Here is a 19,343-nt window from a genome sequence, read left to right on the forward strand (position 1 = left end):
AGGCCTGTGAGTGATGGGACAAATGAGGTTGCAGAGATGAGGAAGAAATCCATAAGAATTGAGTATATGACAATTTCTATAATCTTGACAAAAGCCATAAGATATAAGAGTTATTATCTATATTTTACAGGTAAGTCTGAAAGAGCTTAAGTAACTTCCTTGGGGCCATATAACCAAGTGCTGGAGTTGCAATTCAGCCTGACTTGTTTGAGTTTTCCCAGTTTTAAAAATTAAGAACAGAAAACATGATGATAAAATGACTTGCTAAAGGAAAATGGTAAGTTAGCTCGGAAGTCAAGGCTCTAAATACAAGATTGGATCTCATTTTCTACTACAAACCTGACCCACTGTGGTCTCCAGACATTGAAGCTGGTTGCCACAGACCCTCCCCATGGCATCAGACTGCTACGCACCTTTCCGGCCTCCAGGTAAACACATAAGTGCTTCCCGGGCTGACTTCCGATGTGTATTAGGATTCCAGTGAGACTTCTTGGGCGGATGCTGAAAACAAGCTTAAATTCTGGCCCCAGCAACACAGAGTGAGCTTTCAGAAGAGAAAAAAAGCAGAAGTTAAAGCATTACCATGAAAGAAAACAGGATACAGTTCTTAAGATGCAAAGACATAAACCCTATAGAACTGCTCCTTACCCGAGATGACATGACCTCCTTCTTCGGAGAAATAAATGCCTTTCTCCAAAGGACCACCCAAGCAAGAAGACACCCCGAAGCTTGAAGAGGGGGTATCCAAGGGTTTTGAATCCAGCTGAAAGTTCTTTAGGCATCCCACAAAGCTGTTTGTGGGGAGGCTCTGCAACCAAGCAGAAAAGAAAAAGCTCATTACCTACACCTCCAAGAAACGCATGGGTAGCCAAGGCAAAGGGCACTGCAGCTTGTACGCAAAAGGGGGAAGGTAGGTAGGGATTCCTTCTTCCTGCTTCCAAGTCAGGTTCTTCAAGCTCAGGTTCTAATAGCTGTTCTATTTGGCTCTCTGCCCACAGTGCCAAAAAAACCTGTATACCAGATGTTGGGTGGGTAGTCGAAGATTGCAGGTGCCACCAAACCAAGTGGTGTGTGTGTGCAGGAGGGTGGGGGTAGTGCAGGTTGCTAGCTTGTGCTAGAATAAGAACAGGAAAAGTTGACCTGACCCTGGTCCTCACAGTCGGAGCAGCAACAAGGGAAATTTCCCCCTTACAGTTCACAGATTTCACCGTCTCTTTGCAGATACAAACCGCTTCTTAGAGTTCCATGAGGCAGTATGATAGCTTAATGCAGGGCAGCTGACAAAAATAAAGAGGCCAAAATGTTCCCAAAATAATAAAATGCAAAAAAATCTTCCTACATTGTTGGGCTCAGTGCACCCCACCAAGTCACGAATGCTGCAGAGTTAAAATAAGACACAGTGTGCATCGTCAGTGGGCTTGCGTGGAGCCCCATGCCTGCCTAGTGCTGGCTGGAACAGGGGACTCCTCTCCTGGGGCCCAGGAACACGCTGGAGGGGTTTTGTGCTCTCCTATATTATACACCAGATATGTTCTGCGTGTGCATGTTCCTGGGGAGGACTGTAAATTTCATAAAATTCTCAAGAAAGTTTAAGATTCACTGAATAAAACTTCTGGACTCCCTTCTAGAATGAATGCCTTTTGGACTCTGGAATCCTACGAGACAGATGTGGTAACAAAGATATGGTAACTTTAAGAGAAAATGGTGGCCAGGCGCAGTGGCTCATACCTGTCATCCCAGCACTTTGGGAGGCTGAGGCTGGTAGATCACCTGAGGTCAGGAGTTCGAGGCTAGCCTGGCCAACATGGTGAAACCCTGTCTCTACTAAAAATACAAAAATTAGCCAGGCATGGTGGCAGGTGCCTGTAGTCCCAGCTATTAAGGAGGCTAGGGCAGAAGAATTGCTTGAACCCAGGAGGTGGAGGTTGCAGTGAGCAGAGATTGTGCTACTACACTCCAGCCTGGGTAACAGAGCGAGACTATGTCTCAAAAAAAAAAAGAGAGAAAATGGTGATGTGATAGATATACACGGTGTCAGCATCAGCAGTAAACTACTGATTGGGCTCCCTATGAAACTTTTAGTTTCTTAAGATTTGTCATGCTACACAGTGAAAAAGCTGTGTCCTAAAGCTAGGACTCGCCAGGACGGGCCAGAACCCAGCATTGATCCCTAAGGGCTGACTGCAGTGCTGGTGTTCAGAGGCAGACACTGATCGGATGTGGCCTGCTCCTGAAAAGGACATGTGGGAGGGCCCATGAGATGGTTTATACCCTTAGGTTGAAAGAAGGCTGTAAAAAGAAACTTGGTTTGTAAAGAGTATTGTAAATGGGATGCTACTAATTGCCCCAGATGTTACACGCTGGGTGTGATTAGGGTGGTTTGAGGAGAATTTATCCAAGGCCAAAGAATACCCAAATCCTGCCCCGTCCTGTGATTTCTCTGAATTGAAAATAGGAACAGAGGTTGAGAAAAGCAAACATGAACAATGAGAATCCTCCTTAGCAATTACTATGTGGTGTATATTATATATATAATGTGTATTATAAATAAGGGATAATATGCTATGTATTTTATGATATATATATGTTACTGTATATAACAAAGCAAAGTAATACTCTATTGCCTGCTGGGGTACAATACATATACTTTATTGTATAACACTGGAGCTCTGGCCCAAACACCAGTGCAAAACCCAAGTGGGCCAGGCTGAGCCCTGGTTGAGGCTAGGTCAACCTAAGCAGCTAGCATCCAAGCTGGTGGAAAAGATCTGCTTTTGTTATGCCCATTTCTAGGCCCAAATTTGAGCCTGGGGCTCTTCCCTCCCTCCCCGCCCCCCGCCCACTGCAAGCAAACATCACACCAGAATGTGCCACCAGGTCTGGAGGAAAGGAGCAAAAATTGCATTAAGGTAGGGGACAGTCCCTGGGACCTGAGCTGTTGATAGGCTCATCTTACTTAACTTCATGGAGAGGAAAAAAAAAAAAAGGCAAATCTGGAACAAGGAAGACAGGTGCCCAAGGCTGCCTCAAGTAACCCTGGTGCAATTAACACTGTGGCAGGGGGTAGGAGAGAGGAAGGGAGAGGGCACTCACAGAGCTCAGCCCAGGGGCTGTGACCCCATCAGAGTGCCCCATCAGAGCCTTGAACTTGACAAACCTAGAAAAGCACCCGTCCTCTCTGGGGACAGAGGGAGCCCCGACTTTCCCTTCGTCCGGCATTCCGGAGTTGGGTTTTTGAGATAATTTTGTTATTTCAGACATCGAATAACATTAAAACACATATTCTGTTATTCAGTTATTCCTTTTTCAGTTCTCTTTCTAGCGTTTGGACAAGGACGAGGAACAGCTTTTGGCTTTGTGCTCGTATGTCCTAAACACCCTCTTGATTATGTGTCAAGCACCTTTTTCTCCAAGCAGAGAGCACATAGGTCACACTACCTAGTTTGACATTAATAACATTGTTTGGTTTCCAAATGTTTATTTCTCATGGTTACCTATCATTTATGGTAAAGAATATTGGGTTTCCATTTATGGGTGAGATAAAAAGATCCCATAGAAGCATATTTAAAATAAATAGTTTGATGGAGAGAAAACCCTCAAGCCAATCTTTTACCTTATGGCAAAGATGGTGAAAGTGGCACAAATTACTGTAACTTGGAACACATTATGTTAATCAAAAAATCTGTCTATAACCTAAAATCTACATTTTTGCATTCCCTGGAGCAGAAGCCAATAGATTCAGGTTTAGGAAGTGGTAGAGAAGCTCTATCTTCACCCCTTCAGGGTCTGCGTCTCAACCTCCATCTTAAAAATGAAGGCTTGGGGTTAAGAAATGGGCACCTACTCCATGTGGTTGTGAATATTAACTAAATCCTTAAAAATCATTTAAAGTATTTTGAGATTCTCATATGTTGAGTATTTTGAATATCTCATACAATTATGCCGATAAGGTGAATTGTTTTCATCCATGGCTCTGAACGTAACTATTTACCTTTGGTTTCCCTGATGGAGGCGATCCCAGGTAAACTGGTCCTCTGATGCTGACGGTGGAGTTTCCAGGCAAACTTCCCTCCCGGGCCCTCAGTCCATCCACAACCAAGCGCCCCTTTTCTCCATCATGGCCAAACACCACCTTCAGAGTAAGGAAGACACATGAGTCGTATTTTTACCTTTGACAATTGGTGTTGTATTTTATTAAATATTAGTGGCCACATTAAAAAAAATAGCTTCAAAAGATGTGAGATTTTTTTTCTCCGATTATCACCATCACCATCATTTTGTGAGATTATGTGAAATACTGAACAAACTGAGCTAAAAAGGGGAACTAAAAAAAGGTTGTTCAGAAGTGAACTAATCAAAAGATATTATAGAATTGATCTGGAAACTTACACAAAACAGAAACAGTTAAAGGCACAGCCACAGGCAACTCCCTCCATGTAACAAAGGGGCAGGGACAGTTTATACAGTGCTGGGGACAGGGTGTGTTGGAGTTGTGGCACCCTGGGCAGGCCTCTTGGAGCAGGTGGAACGAGGGTGCTTCTCTTCGAACAAGAGGAGGGTTTAAACTCTTTGCTCAAATTTCTGATCCCTGGGGTCTGCTGTGGACTGTGCCATCTCATAGGGTGTGGCGTGGTGAGACTGTTCACTAAGGACACTTCCGTTTCTTTTTTTTTTTTATTTTTGAGACAGAGTCTTGCTCTGTCGCCCAGGCTAGAGTACAGTGGCACGATCTCAGCTCACTGCAACCTCCGCCTCTCGGGTTCACGCCATTCTCCTGCCTCAGCCTCCCAAGTAGCTGGGACTACAGGCGCCCGCCACCACGCCTGGCTAATTTTTTGTATTTTTAGTAGAGACGGGGTTTCACTGTGTTAGCCAGGATGGTCTCGATCACCTGACCTCGTGATCCGCCTGCCTTGGCCTCCCAAAGTGACACTTCCATTTCTATGCCAAGCTGTGACCTTCGGCCTCTACTGCCTGCTGACACCTGGGCTTGAAGGTCTGACAGGCCTCTCGACCCTGAGATGTTCACGACAGAAATCCTCATTCTCCCCCAGCTCTGAACTGCTCCCCTCCTGGCCACATCTGCCTCTTCTCCATCTTCATCTCAGTAAATGCCCACTAATGACTCAATTGCTGGACCCAAATCACAAGACACCGGACCCTCTCTTCCTCTCACCCTCCATATGTGATCCATCAGCAAGGCCGCACGGTTCTACCTTCAGCATGCGTCCCGGCAGTCACCTCTCCCCACTGCCCCACAGCCTCTGCAAGCAAAGGCAGTGGCAGCCATGTGGGGTCCCTGCTGCTACTCTCGACCCCAGCAGTCTCTTCAGCTAAAGAATTAAACAATATATGAATCTGTACATGTAAGAGTTGTTTGGTTTTTGTTTTGTTTTGTTTTGTTTTTTGACAGAGTCTCGCTCTGTCACCCAGGCTGGAGTGCAGTGGTGTGATCTTGGCTCACTGCAACCTCCACCTCCCGGATTCAAGCGATTATCCTGCCTCAGCCTCCTGAGTAGCTGGGATTACAGGCACATGCCACCACGCCCAGCTAATGTTTGTATTTTTAGTAGAGATGGGGTTTCACCATGTTGGTCAGGCTGGTCTCGAACTCCTGACCTTGTGATCAGCCCGCCTCAGCCTCCCAAAATGCTGGGATTACAGGCATGAGCCACCACGCCTGACCACGAGTTTTAAGACTCTTTAAAAGCTTTACAGACACATTCAAATAAAGCCCAAAGTCGGAGCTTGGCCTTCAAAGCTTAAATGATCTGGGCTCTGTCTTCCTCTCTAATTCCATTTCTTATCACTTTGTGTTTTGTTCATTCAACTAATTCCCACCTCCAGGTCCTTGTTATTTGCTCTTCCCTCTGCCTGGAACCCCCTCCCCATAACTTCATGTGACTACCACCTGCTGTACCAGGGCTTTCTCTACTGCCTTATCTAAAATAGTCTCCCTGCTCTGTCATTTTCTTACTTCGCTCTAGTGTTTTCTCAAAGCACTTGCCAAGCTCTGATATTACATTGAGGAGTGTTTGCCTATGTGTTCCAGGAAGGCAGGTGAACGACTAAGGGAATACAACTTGTCAAGTCACTTACATTTTCTGAAGTCCAGTGGCCTCATTAGAGAAATAAATAGGTCCCTTCTTGCCTTAAATGGTATTTCTTAAATCTGGAATGGCTTTAAGCAAGAGCTAAGATGCTAGCATCATTCCAGGTCCAGAGAGGGGCCTGGAGGCCTGGAAATTGGTCATAAGGGGGAGAAATGGTCCAGGAGGCAGGAGTGAGAGTAGGCAAGGGGCATGAGGCAGACTGGGGGGGAGCTGGAGGGAGTGGAAGAAGCATCAGTAAAGCCCATCTTGACTTTACTGTCTAGGATGATAGCCATGCAACACGTGTGCCGCGGCCTCCAGTACTGAGATGCTGGGCACGCGGCACCTGCAAGCACACAAGCTCTCCCACTCCATGCCCTCCATGTCTGGAAGGATGCTGGGACTCCTATTTTCAGCAACTCCAACAATGCATTCTACACCAACTGGAGGTACTGACGCAGCCCCAGCTCTTACCGTGTGCCACTTCCCATCATTGCATTTCTCCTTGCTTTTGATCCTCAATTTTTTCCCGTCTGTCCCCAGTGCAAAGACCAGACGTCCTTTTGAAAGATAAAGAGCCATAAAGGAGTTCTTAGTGCCCGTGTGGAACACCAGTCCTCTGGAGGATGTTGTCTGCACGTCCACAGCAAACTGTGACCTGTGGGGAACACCGGCAATGAAGGGAAATAGAGGTGTTCAGTGTTCCTCCGAATCTCAGAGCTGAGACCGAGGGTGGCGAGCAAACACCCAACCTCCATTTTTCAAATAGATAAGCTAAGGTAGGTACTGATTAAATGACCTGTTTCTCTCGGAACTTTAAAAAGCTATTCTATTCCAGCTGTTAACGGTTTTGTTGTATAACTTCCTTACGACATTGGAGAACAACAAGGAACTTTTGTGGCAGAGTTGGCTAGTGGTGTAAGTCCCAGCACGTGGCAAGAAGAAACATGTCTGAATCTTTTATAAAAAGTCTGCATTTTAAAAAGTTATGGGAAAATACACTAACCTACAATGTGCCATCTTAACCATTTTTAAGTGTATAGTTCAGTACTGTTAGGTACATTCAGATTGTTGTACAGTCAATCTCGAGAACTCTTGCCATCTTGCAAAACTGAAACTTGTACCCATGAAACAAGAGGCCCCTCGTCTCGCTTCCCCACAGCCCCTGACAGCCAACCACCACTCTACTTTCTCTCTCAATGAATTCGACTACTCGAGATACCTCATGTAAGCGGAATTGTACGGGACTTGTCCTTTTGTGACTGGCTTATTCCACTGGGAAGCCTGTACTTTTCAAACCCAATGAATATGCATTCTGTTTTGTATGTATTCATGGAGAGGGAAGTCGTAGGAGAAGTAGGAGACAACTTGAATAACAAAGATGTGATTTAAGCATCAAAAAAGCATTTCCTTTCTGTTAGACAGATTTAATACAAAGACGAAGAAACACAGACCCACCTTCTCCCACTCACCTCTACATTTCTCAGACCCTAACACCCTCCCTATGAAGGAAGGAGAATGAGGCAAATATCATGCAGTAAAAGTAGAGTGTGCCAGGCACAGTGGCTCACACCTGTAATCTCAGCACTTTGGGAAAATCCCAGCACTTTGGGAGGCCAAGGTGGGTGGATCACCTGAGGTCAGGGATTCAAGACCAGCCTGGCCAACATGGGGAAACCCTGACTGTACTAAAAATACAAAAATTAGCCAGGCGTGGTGGTGGGCGCCTGTAATCCCAGCTACTCGGGAGGCTGAGGCAGGAGAATCGCTTGAACCCAGGAGGTAGAGGTTGTAGTGAACCGAGATCATGCCACTGCACTCCAGGCTGGGTGACACAGCGACTCTATCTCAAAAAAAAAAAAAAAAAAAAGCAGAGCGCAAGTTGTTAGTATTCATTTGCATGACGGTTACATGTTCTACGCACATCCAGCTAAGCGAGCTTTACTTTTTATAAAAACTCACACTCACTCATCCATCCACCCACTCATCAAACAAGTACTTAATGAGTCTGCGGGATGCATAAGGTGCAGTGCTGGGCAGTAGGAATGCGACAGTGGATGTTTCATTCCTTGAGTGGTTTATGGTGCAGGGGTGCCCTGAGAGGGATGCATAAAGGTGTGCGTGAAAGGGTCGTGGGAGATGCAGATGTCAACAGGCTGTCTTCAGCCATTCCTGTGGCTAGCTAATGTCTAAGCAGACACCAGACAGGAGGCAGGAACTGGATTCATCCCACTCACAGTGGCATCCCCAGTGCCTATTATGCAGTAGGCACTCAATAAATAGTTACTGAATTGAATTAAATGGTAAATGGAAAATTTGGAGGCAGAAACCAGAAGTGGAAGAAACAAATTATACTGTTAATTCTCTTTGCTTTTTAATTCTGTGAGGCTAAGATACACATTTATTCTTCAGATTAGCAAGTTTCCTTGAGGGCAATGTTCTTCAAAAGGAAAGAGAAATCTGCATTTGTTAAATTAAGCCAACCAGATGGTAACACTGCTCAATATTTCTCCTGGTGTGTCTGTGTGTTAGTGCGGAGGTTTGGAGAACGAGGGGTAGCCAAGTGAAGGAGGATATTAGAACGTGCTGCAGAATAGAATGTACTTTCCATATGTGGGCCTGGTGATCAGACTTGACATTTGCTTTCCAGAACTGTTTCCTAAAGCAACTTTCTTTCATAAAAGACTAACTGACTAACACCCAGAAAAAGGCAGCAGTGGATTTAGGTCTCAGTACATGACACTGTAGCTATGACTCTTCATTGCTGGAGGATGGGAGGGTAGGGCAGAGAGCTAAAGAGCATTTTTATACATTCACCAAAGGGGTAAAGCAATGGCACCAGTTCTAAAGGACTGTCAGAACCCTGCCAGAATGTAAATCAGAATGAGAAAAACAGAATCCTCCAACTCTTTCAACTTTCTGAAAATAACTGATTGCTACAACATTTGGGGCTAAAATATAAGTTGAAAATTATATTTGCTGATTGACTTAAAAAAAAAGTTACCTTTTAAAATGTTACTTTTTCATTAATGATGTACAGTTTAATGTTGGACGGGAAGGCACAGGGGTTGAATCATCAGAAGTTGGTAACTCACTGCACTGAATGTGTTGAGAGAGAAGCTGCCAGGGAGGGGAGGGCCAAGCTGATGGAGAGGCCACAAGGGGGAGGCCAGAGGTGGGGGGCTGGGGAAAGGGGAGTCCAGGCAGTTCTTGAAAGAGGGAGGTCATTGTCATTAAGGTCAACTTGACCAAGAGAGCAGGGATGGGGAGTGCGTCCTCCCCACCAAGGAACAGCCAGGGGAGGGGACAACTGGAGGGACAATCTCCTCTCCTTCTGCCTTAGCTTCTACTAGCACAGTTTTGGAAAATGAGGGACCCCAAGACTTTCCATGGGGCAGCTGCAGACGTGGAGCTGTCCACACAGGCTTTCTCCTTCAGAGCTCGGCATTCAGTCTCTCTCTGGCCTTAACCTCTCTCTGCCTGTGACGCATGCTCACAGCTTACTGAGTGGGCTTCAAGGGCCAGCCTCCTTATAAGCTATGACCTCTCCTCCCTGCAAGAAAAGCATCCTCGAGCTCATTTAACTAACAGGAAAACTGAGGTCCAGAGAGAGGTAGCGATTTGCTAACACGCAAGACAGGCATAGAGGGACAGCTTAGGCTTAGAGAAGTTGAACAGCCTGTGGCAGCCATGAAGTCATGCTCCAAGAGAAGCTGCTGCAGGGAGCAGAGTGGGGCTGCCATGCCCTAGGTCTTCAGTGACACTCGGGGGTATTAGAGCTGGGCCATTTATGGTCAACAATGAGCTCTTCTCAGAGATAATCTCTGCTTGGGGGACTGCAGGCACCTGGCTGAGACTGTGTGACAGCTGAACTGCGGCCTGAGGCCCTTCCTACCCGGCTCTGTCCTCCCTGTGCCCTCCCCTCACAGTGTCTGCAGGCCCACAGCCATCTGCGGCTCTGCCTGCCCCCGTCCCTGTCCCCTTCTGGTCATCTTTCACAGGCTTCCCCACAATGAACCTCTTGCCCATCTAATCCCATCTTAGTGTCGGCGTCTCAGAGGAGCTGCCCTGGCACACGGCCTGGAGTCACACAGCCAGTAAGTGTGAAGCAGGACTGAAAGCCAGATGCTAGAGCCAGGACCTTCTAATCCCCGGGCAATTCTGTCTCTGGGAAAGCCATGAAGAAAAGGTCAGTACCTTTCTATCTATGTCTCCTTCAAATCACCTGAAAATGACAAACCTTGCTTTTCTAATTTTTTTCTGACATAATTAATATTTCTGCTCATTCCTTCCTCCCCAAAAGAGATGCAACTTGTTAGCACAAAAAGGCCAATGTATTCTCTAAAAATGATCTGTCTGGCACTGCATCTACCTAAAAAGAATTTTACTTTCACTACAGAATACAAGAAAAGAAAGGTGATTTATCATGGAAATAAACAGCAGCTTTAGGAAAAAAAAAATGTCATTCTTATTTTTAGAACACCATCAATTCTAAACCAGAGCTGAGCTGACTGCTTCAGCCTCTGAGCAGGACGCTGTCGTCACGTTTGCCTCCAGCTGCTGGGAAAGCACATGGCAGGCAATCATGCTCCCTGTCCTGTGCAGGCCAGCACCTCTCTGCACAAAAATGGTAGTGCCACCTTCATTAGAGACAGCTGCATGGTGTCGTGGCAGTCAGACTTCCCTGCGGTGGAATCGCAGAGTCAGGTTCTGAGTTGGTGCTGGGGCAGGAAAGCTAAATAATACCTGGGTTTCAGCAGCTCCTGAGGAAGCTTGAATAGCAAGTGGCTGGTGGGAATGTCCCCAAACTGGAGGGCTCCATGATTGGCCTGGGTCCTGGGAAGTGGTGAACAGGCATCTTGCCACACCTTCATGCTCCTTGGGGAGGCCACTGGTGTGTCCTGCAACAGCTGCATGGGAAAAGAGCGACACAATTATCAGGGGAAAGAGTGAAGACTGCTATCTTGCTAAGTACATTGCTTAATTTTCATGCTTGATCCTAAGCGAGGAATTCAGCAGGGCAATAGAAGGCCTGGGAAACGGTACCATGGAGATAGGAAGTTTCCACTGAGGGCCCTTCCTGCGGGTCACTGACTGGCATGGAGTGGGCAGAACGGAGAGCTCCTTCTTTATTCAGCTCTTTAACTTTCCTGAAGCCAGATCCTCGCAATCCCCATCAGTGCCCTAGTGTGGCTTTGATTTGAGAGCATTTTGCCACCAGGAAGGTGTAAGACAGGGCTAGGGTGCAGAGGGTTCATTCTTTTGGGGTAAACAAAGTTCAGGATAGTCTAAATACCCCCCTTTTCTCTCCCTCCTTCTTTGGGGAGCATGCATGTTATTCTCATCTTACACAAGTCTGGGTTCTTCTCTGACAGCTGCTGCACCTGGGATCAGTGGCTGCCGGGTGCCCCTTTCCACCACTGGGCCTCGGAAGAACCGCAGTGTTGCTTGAGGGACCAGCATTTGGCCAGCAGCACCGAGACACCCACAGCCCGCCAGCGAAACATGGAGCTGCAAACCTGCGGCCACCTCCCCTAACAACCATTCACTTGGGCAGCAGGGCAGGTGAAAGGACCAAGATAGCAGGAGAGAGAGAGAAAGGAGACCACATCCTGTCCCCACTTCCATCAGAGTGACTCACGCAGAGAAGTCTGAACTTTTGAATGGGACTGAGTTTTACTGCAGGAAAACAACCATAATAAATGTTAAATGTGACTAGGAAAATTGTTGGAAGTAACTGAGATTCCCCAGCCCTGCCACTCTTTTCTCCACCGCGGAGCTCAGGTTCTGAAACGCCCATGCGCTTTTCCCAGGCGCTCAGAGCTCAGTGGAGATCTCCATCAGTCAAAGCAAAGGGTGGGGGTTCACCGTACTAGGGATTGGTTCAGAAATGAACATGTGACCCCTCCCTCCTGGCCAATGAGCCCTGAGAGGAAGTTGAAGGAGGGGCTTCTGGTAAAGAAATCCATATTACCACAAAGAGAAGCCCAGGCAGACTTGGTGCTTCTTGTGCTGGACAGTGTGGTGCGGATGTGATTCCCAGAAGCATGCAGGATGGAGCCAAGAGAACCAAGAGGAAGCAGAGCCAACTCCTGATGGGCCAGGCCTCAAGCCTCACCTACCCCTGCCTGGCTAACTGTGTGAGATTATTCTTATTGTTTAAGTCATTAATTTTGCAGTGAGTTTTCTGAATCAGCAGCTAAAGGCTTCCCAAAAGATTCACATTCCTTCAGGGGCCCGTTTTCTTCCCTGACCCATTTCCTGGATACAGTGTTCAGAATGCAAACTTGAAATCCGTTATTTAAAATGACGCTTGCACATTGCTGAATGGAGACGTTCTACTGTACCCAACAGAAACTTAAGTGAGTTTTTTATATCAGCCAAACCTTGATCCTACTGAGATTAAAACCCAGCCTGGGCTTCTGCCTGGGACTCACACCAGTGGGCCTTGCTCCCTCTCTGGGAGTCTTCTCTGTGTGTCAGCAGCATGAGCATCAAGATGAACAGTTTTGAGAGATAGCCTTTGTCACCAAGTGTCCCTTAATTCTCTTAATGGCATCATCATACTTTAAGGCATCCAGGCTCAAAATCTTGGTCCTCATGGACACCCACCTCCCTGGCCTCTTTCATGCATTTGCTCATGTCCTGTTCTTCTTCTGTGTGACACATTTTGTTTCCACTCCTTCCTTTTCATTTCTAGTGCCTATGCCCTGAAAGTCAGCCCTGACTCTTTTTTTTTTTTTGGCTTTTGAGACGGAGTCTTACTGTTGCCCAAGCTGGAGTGTAGTGGTGTGATGTCAGCTCACTGCAACCTCCACCTCCCGGGTTCAAGTGATTCTCCTGTCTCAGCCTCCCCACTGGCTGGGATTACAGATGTCTGCCACCAAGCCTGGCTAATTTTTGTATTTTAAGTAGAGACGGGGTTTCACCATGTTGGCCAGGCTGGTCTTGAACTCCTGACCTCAGGTGATCTGCCTGCCTCGGCCTCCCAAAGTGCCGGGATTACAGGTGTGACCCACTGTGCCCAGCCAGCCCTGACTCATGCCTGGACGATTGCAGTAGCTTGCCAATCTGACTCCATGGCTCTAGAACTTTCCTACACCAAACCATCCCACAGGCTGCAGCCAGCTTAGTAATCTTTAATCTTTTCAACTGCTTACAGGACTCCTTTCAATGATGTTACACTGACTATAGCAAAATGTCCAACTGATGTAGGTCATATGACACTTGCCTGATCTGGCTCCAGGATGTGATTCCAGTTTACCTCTCTCTAGTCTCCTTTCTCCATCCAATTTCCCACTGTTCACCAGGCTCTCTGGGCCTGTAGAGGCCACATGATGTGGCTTGAAGAGCACATTCTTTGTGCTTAAGTTTGAATCTTGTGCTCTTCTTGTGCTTCTGGGAATTACATCCTCACTACACTGTCCAGCACAAAAAGCATGGATTCTACCCAGGTTTCTCTTTGTGCTAATATGGAATTCTTTATCAGAAGCCCCGCCCTCAACTTCCTGTCAGGGCTCATTGTCCGGGAGGGAGGGGCCACATGTCCATTTTTGAGCCAGCCCCTAGGAAGGTGAATCCCCACCCTTCGCTTTGACTGATGGAGATCCCCACTGAGCTCTGAGCGCCTGGGAGAAGAGCACGTTCTTTGCGCTGAAGAGTCTTAAGTTTGAATTCTGACTCTACCATTTACTGACAGGGTGCTTTTTGGCAACTTTTTTTTTTTTAACCTCTTAAACACTCAATTTCCTGGCCTGTAAGGTTGGTATTTTATTCTGCTCTCAGAGGAGTGTGTTGAGAAGGGAGAAAGAGAGTGTGAAGTCAGTCTGGTGAGGATGCATGCAGCATGTCTCGCACCCGTGAGTCCCAGCCACATCCTGCCTCCAGCTTTGGGCTTCTGCGGCAACAATATTCACTCAGCTAAATTCAACCCACACTCCAGACCCAGCTCCTGGGTCACCTCCTTCAGAAGAACCCTCCTGATTCCCATGGCAGGAAAATTCCTGTCGCATCACTCCTGTAGCGTCTTATCCTTTCATTTAGGTTTTCATTAGTGTGCATAGTAATAATTAGCATTTAATGCATACCTACTATGTGCCAGGCACTTTTCTAAGTGTTTTGTGTTTATTACTTCATTTAATCCTCACATCAACATCATGAGGTATTACCATTATTTATCTTCATTTACATTGGAGGAAACAGACCCAGAGAGAGGTTTAATAATTGTCCAAGATCACATACCTAATATATAGTAAAGCCGGATGCAAACCCAGGAAGTCTGGCCCCAGAGTCCAGTACTTAACCGCTAAGCTGTGCTGTATTCTCTCTGCTACTGGGCAGAGACTAAGGTCCTATTTCATCTAAACTGGGGGCTTACGCAAAACAGGGGGAAATGAAATAGCGTATTCGCCAATGTTTTCCACATCAATAGCCCCAGTCCCACCCCACCTGCTGAAGCGCATGCAGAGACTCCGGACAGTCTCCCACCACATTTCTGCACCTGGGTGTCCTGCAGGTTCCTGTCACTCAATACACCACAAAGTCCATTCATTCTCTTTTCCTCCAAATATCTGCCCTTCTCCTGTCTCCATGGAGAGGACATCTCCATCCATCCAATAACCCAGACCGGGTGCCTCAGAATTATTTTAACTCCTGCCTCTCCCTTGTCTTCCCAATTCAATTATTGTCTGAGTCATGTGTATTCTATCTTGTAAATAGATTTGAATCCATTTGCTCTCTCCAGTTCACCATCACTGGGCTAATTTAGTCTCTCAATAACTTTCAGCCTTACAATGAAAAAATGAATATATGACTTCATTTCTGATGGGGCAATTCTAAAGATATTCCCATAATGGGAAAATGACAGCTCTTCTGGATTTATGAAGTATATTTCTTCTTAATAGCATAAAACATGTATTTTATTAGGTATTATCTGTTCATGCGCTCCCAAATCATTGTGCAGTGGGGAAATATTGGTAGAGAAGCAGCATGTGGTTGACATTAAGTGGAAAGTGTGTTGAACGGGAGCACACAGCTCTCAAGAAGCCACAGGCTCCTGGGTTGGAACTCTAATTCCACCTTCCACCTGTGGCAGCTTGGGCAGAATTGCTTACCTTTCTATACTGCAGCATAAGGTTAATGAAGGATTCGGTAAGAAAATCCCCTTGGAGTGCATAGTGCAGTGCCTGGCAGATCCAAGGTGCCTACTGTTATCCATTAACCATATTAATTGTAACCTCAAACCTGGGAAAGTTACATTGTTGACCTTCAGCAGAGCAAGGAGCTCCTTAAGCCCTGATCCTGTGTTCAATTCATCACAGTGCGCTGCTCCTCCAAATAAGGAGTTTCATTTCCTCTCAATCCCTCTCAGTGCTGTGCTTCAGAATCACCTGGGGAGCTTCACAAACTACCGATACGCCCGCTCCACGCGCATCTGACTTAATTGACTCGGATGCAGCCTAAGCATTGGGTGTTAAAGCTCCCCAGGTGTTTCTAGTCTGCAGTCAAGGGTACGCCACATTGGTTTTGACAAGGCCCAGATGTATGGGTGTATCTTGTCATAGGAGTTGCCTCAGAGCAGAGGGGAAGTCTGTGGGCAGGAAGAGGAGCACGGCCCTTATATTCTATAGAAAAACACAGGACCTGCTGGGGACACAGCAGAAATGTTAAAACAGCAAGACATCAGCTACAGAAATTACGAAACCTAAGTCACGGTTTTGTTCTGTGAGTGCAAAACTTGCCAACTTTTCATCAAGATGCAAAATAAAAGCTAAAAAGAAAACCACTTTGACATTTTGGTGTGATCCAACTGTTGATAACCCATCAAGCCCACTTCACGGATTGGTGATCTCTCACCCCCTTCCCCAATCTCTCCCACAGGGCAGGCTCAGGGGAATCCTCCAGGGAGGAGTGAAACCCAGGGTGAGGTCTGGACACTTACCTGATTGATACGGAAAGTCTTGGCCTTGTTAAACCTGGTAGAACCCTGAAGCAACATTAGAAAAGGTGGTTTGTTTAAACTGCAGCCTCCCAGGGACACATCTCTCTTGAGAGAGTTACTGGCCAAATCTAGGACTTCGGGACTCAGTGATATCCTGGAAAAAGGGCAGAAATGAAAGATGCTGCCAAACTCGGACATGTCGAGGAAGACCCGCTGGTAGAGAGAGCTCATTTCAAAAACTACATGTTTTGGGGATGAAGAGGGGTTGGTTAATGGGTACGAAAATGCAGTTGGTTAGAAGGAATATGATCTAGTGTTTGGTAGCACAATAGGGTGACTCAAGTTAACGATGATTTATTGTCTAATTTAAAATAGCTAGAGGAGAAGTTTTGGAATGTTCCCAACACAAAGAGCATGACGAATGCTTGAAATGAAGCACGTTCCAGTTACCCAGATTTGATCATTACACATTGTAGGCCTGTATCAAAATATCACATGTATCCCACAAATATGTATTAATACAACTGTTATGTAGCAATACTTTTTTTTAAATGACACATTCTTATGGTCATGGTTCCCAGGGAAACTTTCCTCTCCTACTTTAATATCACCTCCAGAAGCCAGCGAGGAGCCCAAGAAACTTTCATTGACTCGGGATTGTGGCAGGATTGTGGGAGGGCCGGGATACCATAGTTCTTTCTTTGAAATGGGTGTCATATGGAAATACAAAAGTAAAACATGCACAGAGCGGGAAGATGGGCTCTGGATGACACTGAATGATGGTAAATATAAGGAAACTTCAGAGGTGAGTTTATGGAAGGATTTGTCTGACTACGAGGAGGAAAGTCTTGGACAAATTTGCTTTATCTCACGATTCTTGTCCAAGCCTTATCATGGCAGTAAGCTGTTGCTAACAACCCCTGTGCCTTCCCCATCCCTCCCATTTCCTGCTCCAGTCCCTGAATTAGATGTTCAAGGAAGATGTTTCATCAACCAGGAGGGGAATGAGAACTCTAAGCCTCACCCTGGCCAAGGAGGATGGAGCCCTGATGGGTGGGAGGCTCCCTGTCATGGTAGCCTGAGAATTCCAACCTGAGGTTCATAGCCAGAACCAGGCCCTCTCCTTACCCTGGAGAAGATTTTGCCTCTTATCTAAAAACAACCATTTTGTATCAAAAGAAAATATGTAAACACGTGCATAGAAGCTCCAAGTGCTACTCTCTCTCTATTCAATATCACGTTCAACATTGTGGTGATTTGGCTTCCTAGCACAGCACTGGTCCATGCGATTCCTTGGCCCTGAAAACCGTGGCGAGCTGATTAAATCGAATTGCACAATCTTGATTATAATGCAATAAAATTTCAGTGAATACTTTTCAGGGCCATAATCTGAAGTTAGTTTTAATTAGGCCTTTCCCAAGGTTACATGCCAAAGCTGCTCCTCCAAAGGGAGGCCGGGCCCAGGAGTTTTTTGTGGATTTGTTTTTTAATGGATGTATCTGGCCAAAGATGGCATTTTGAAAGACTGTGGCATGTGGGCCTCATGCAGCACACGTTGACAAAGCTGACTTTGTTAACTGGACCAAAGAGATACCCTTCCCATGGGCAGGCCATTCTCATCCGTTACCCACAAAGACAGGATCACCTACCTCTGGACAAAAACATTGCTGATACAACCCTCAAAATTGCTCCCGCCCAGACGCAGAGACTGCTGGGAACTTGAAATGCGTTTTGGCCTTTGGTCATTTCTCAGAGGCTGGTCATCGATGAGAAGCCGTAGTCTGAAAGGGAAGAAAAGCAAATCAAGGGTGAGAACTGCTGGATAAAAGGGCCCTTGCCATGTGGCCAACTCACTGTCTATGACTCAGACTCAATATTTGTTATCTAAAATAACTCGTGAAACTAGACTTTACTTTTAAAGAGCATTACAATTTTTTTCATGTATTTTGCACATAACATTTTTATTAAAATGGGTGTATCTTGCCAAAGATGACATTTTGAAAGACTGTGGTATGAGAGCCTCATGTACAGAAAGTGCACAGACTACATGTGTTCAGCTCAACGAATTTTTGCAACAGAAATACACCAACATTACCAGCACCCAGATAAAGAAACAGAACAGAGTAGCACCCCAGGAACCCTGTTGTGCATTCCCTTTAACTCTGTAGCCTCCCTCCCTCTATCCTGAATTCTGATGGAATGGATTAGTTCTTGCCTGTTTTTGAACTTTGTATAAAGGAAATTATATGAGATGAACTTTTATGTGTGACTCAATGTTTTCCACATTATGTTTATGAGGGTCATTCATGTCATTATATACAGTTCTAGATTCTTCTTTCTCATTGCTATATAGCATTCCATTTTGAATACACCACAATTTATCCATCCAACTGATTTTTTAAATTTTATTTATTTACATTTTATTTTATTTTATTTTTCTTAGAGACGTGGTTTTACTATGTTTCCCAGACTGGTCTCGAACTCTTGACCTCAGGCAACCCTCTTGCCTCAGCCTCCTTAGTTGTTAGGATCACAGACACGAGCCACCATGTGTGGCAATTTATTTTTTTATGAAGAAATTGATATGGAATAAGGAAGAAGGACAAGACTTATTAGTCAAGTATTTTTGGCATCAAGGACAAATATTTTGCAAAAAGACACCAGAAAATTCCATTAAATGAAAGAGAGTAAAACTCCCTCACAGCTCTGACAGAAGTATTATTCCACTTACCCAGAGTTGTCGCTTATTACAGATACATAGTGCAGCAAACCATCCATATACGTCTGTGGAGATTTAAAAATTGGGCCGTCGCTATCCCTGGTGCTCAATTCAATGTGACCGTCTTCCAGAGTGACCTGCAGGGTGTTTGTCTGAAATCATCATAGAAAATACCCATCAACTAATTTGCATTTAAGGATTATGCCTGTATCCGTACTGAATTTATCATCCAAACCATGTATAAAACAATCAGGATGTTTTGACCCAAATGCTGTGAGTTTGCTTTTTGCTCTAAAGATTATTTTTTGCATATTTGACTCCATGTTTATAAATAGACAAATCTTATGCAAATTATGCCAACACTGACAAATTTGTCAAAAACATTTTTTGGACCTACATTCATTAAGCCAATTTAATTTCTCAATCGACTACACAAAACAGTTAAACCATTTCTAAATTTTACTATTTTATCTTATTATCATTATTATTTGAGACAGAGTCTTGCTGTCTTGCATAGGCTAGAGTACAGTGGCACTCTCCCAGGCTCAAGCGATCCTCCCACCTCAGCCTCCTGAGAAGCTGGGGCCACAGG

At 45.6% G+C, this 19,343-nt stretch overlaps 1 protein-coding gene across 4 annotated transcripts in view; it reads right to left on the reverse strand.

Moving 5' to 3' along the window:
* Positions 1–19,343, reverse strand: part of LAMA3 (laminin subunit alpha 3) — a 271,772-nt gene that overhangs the window by 4,597 nt on the left and 247,832 nt on the right. For all 4 annotated transcript variants that reach the window (XM_023207778.2, XM_023207777.2, XM_023207780.1 and 1 more), the window contains 8 exons: positions 18,764–18,903; positions 17,682–17,813; positions 16,033–16,186; positions 10,839–11,002; positions 6,567–6,750; positions 3,992–4,132; positions 649–808; positions 414–544 (listed from right to left, as the gene is read on the reverse strand). In XM_023207778.2, coding sequence (XP_023063546.1) covers positions 414–544; positions 649–808; positions 3,992–4,132; positions 6,567–6,750; positions 10,839–11,002; positions 16,033–16,186; positions 17,682–17,813; positions 18,764–18,903 — 1,206 coding nt within the window. The remainder of the gene's footprint in view (positions 1–413; positions 545–648; positions 809–3,991; positions 4,133–6,566; positions 6,751–10,838; positions 11,003–16,032; positions 16,187–17,681; positions 17,814–18,763; positions 18,904–19,343) is intronic.

This window comes from Piliocolobus tephrosceles, chromosome 18, assembly GCF_002776525.5.
Source record: "Piliocolobus tephrosceles isolate RC106 chromosome 18, ASM277652v3, whole genome shotgun sequence".
In the NCBI taxonomy this organism is placed as follows: Eukaryota; Metazoa; Chordata; class Mammalia; order Primates; family Cercopithecidae; genus Piliocolobus; species Piliocolobus tephrosceles.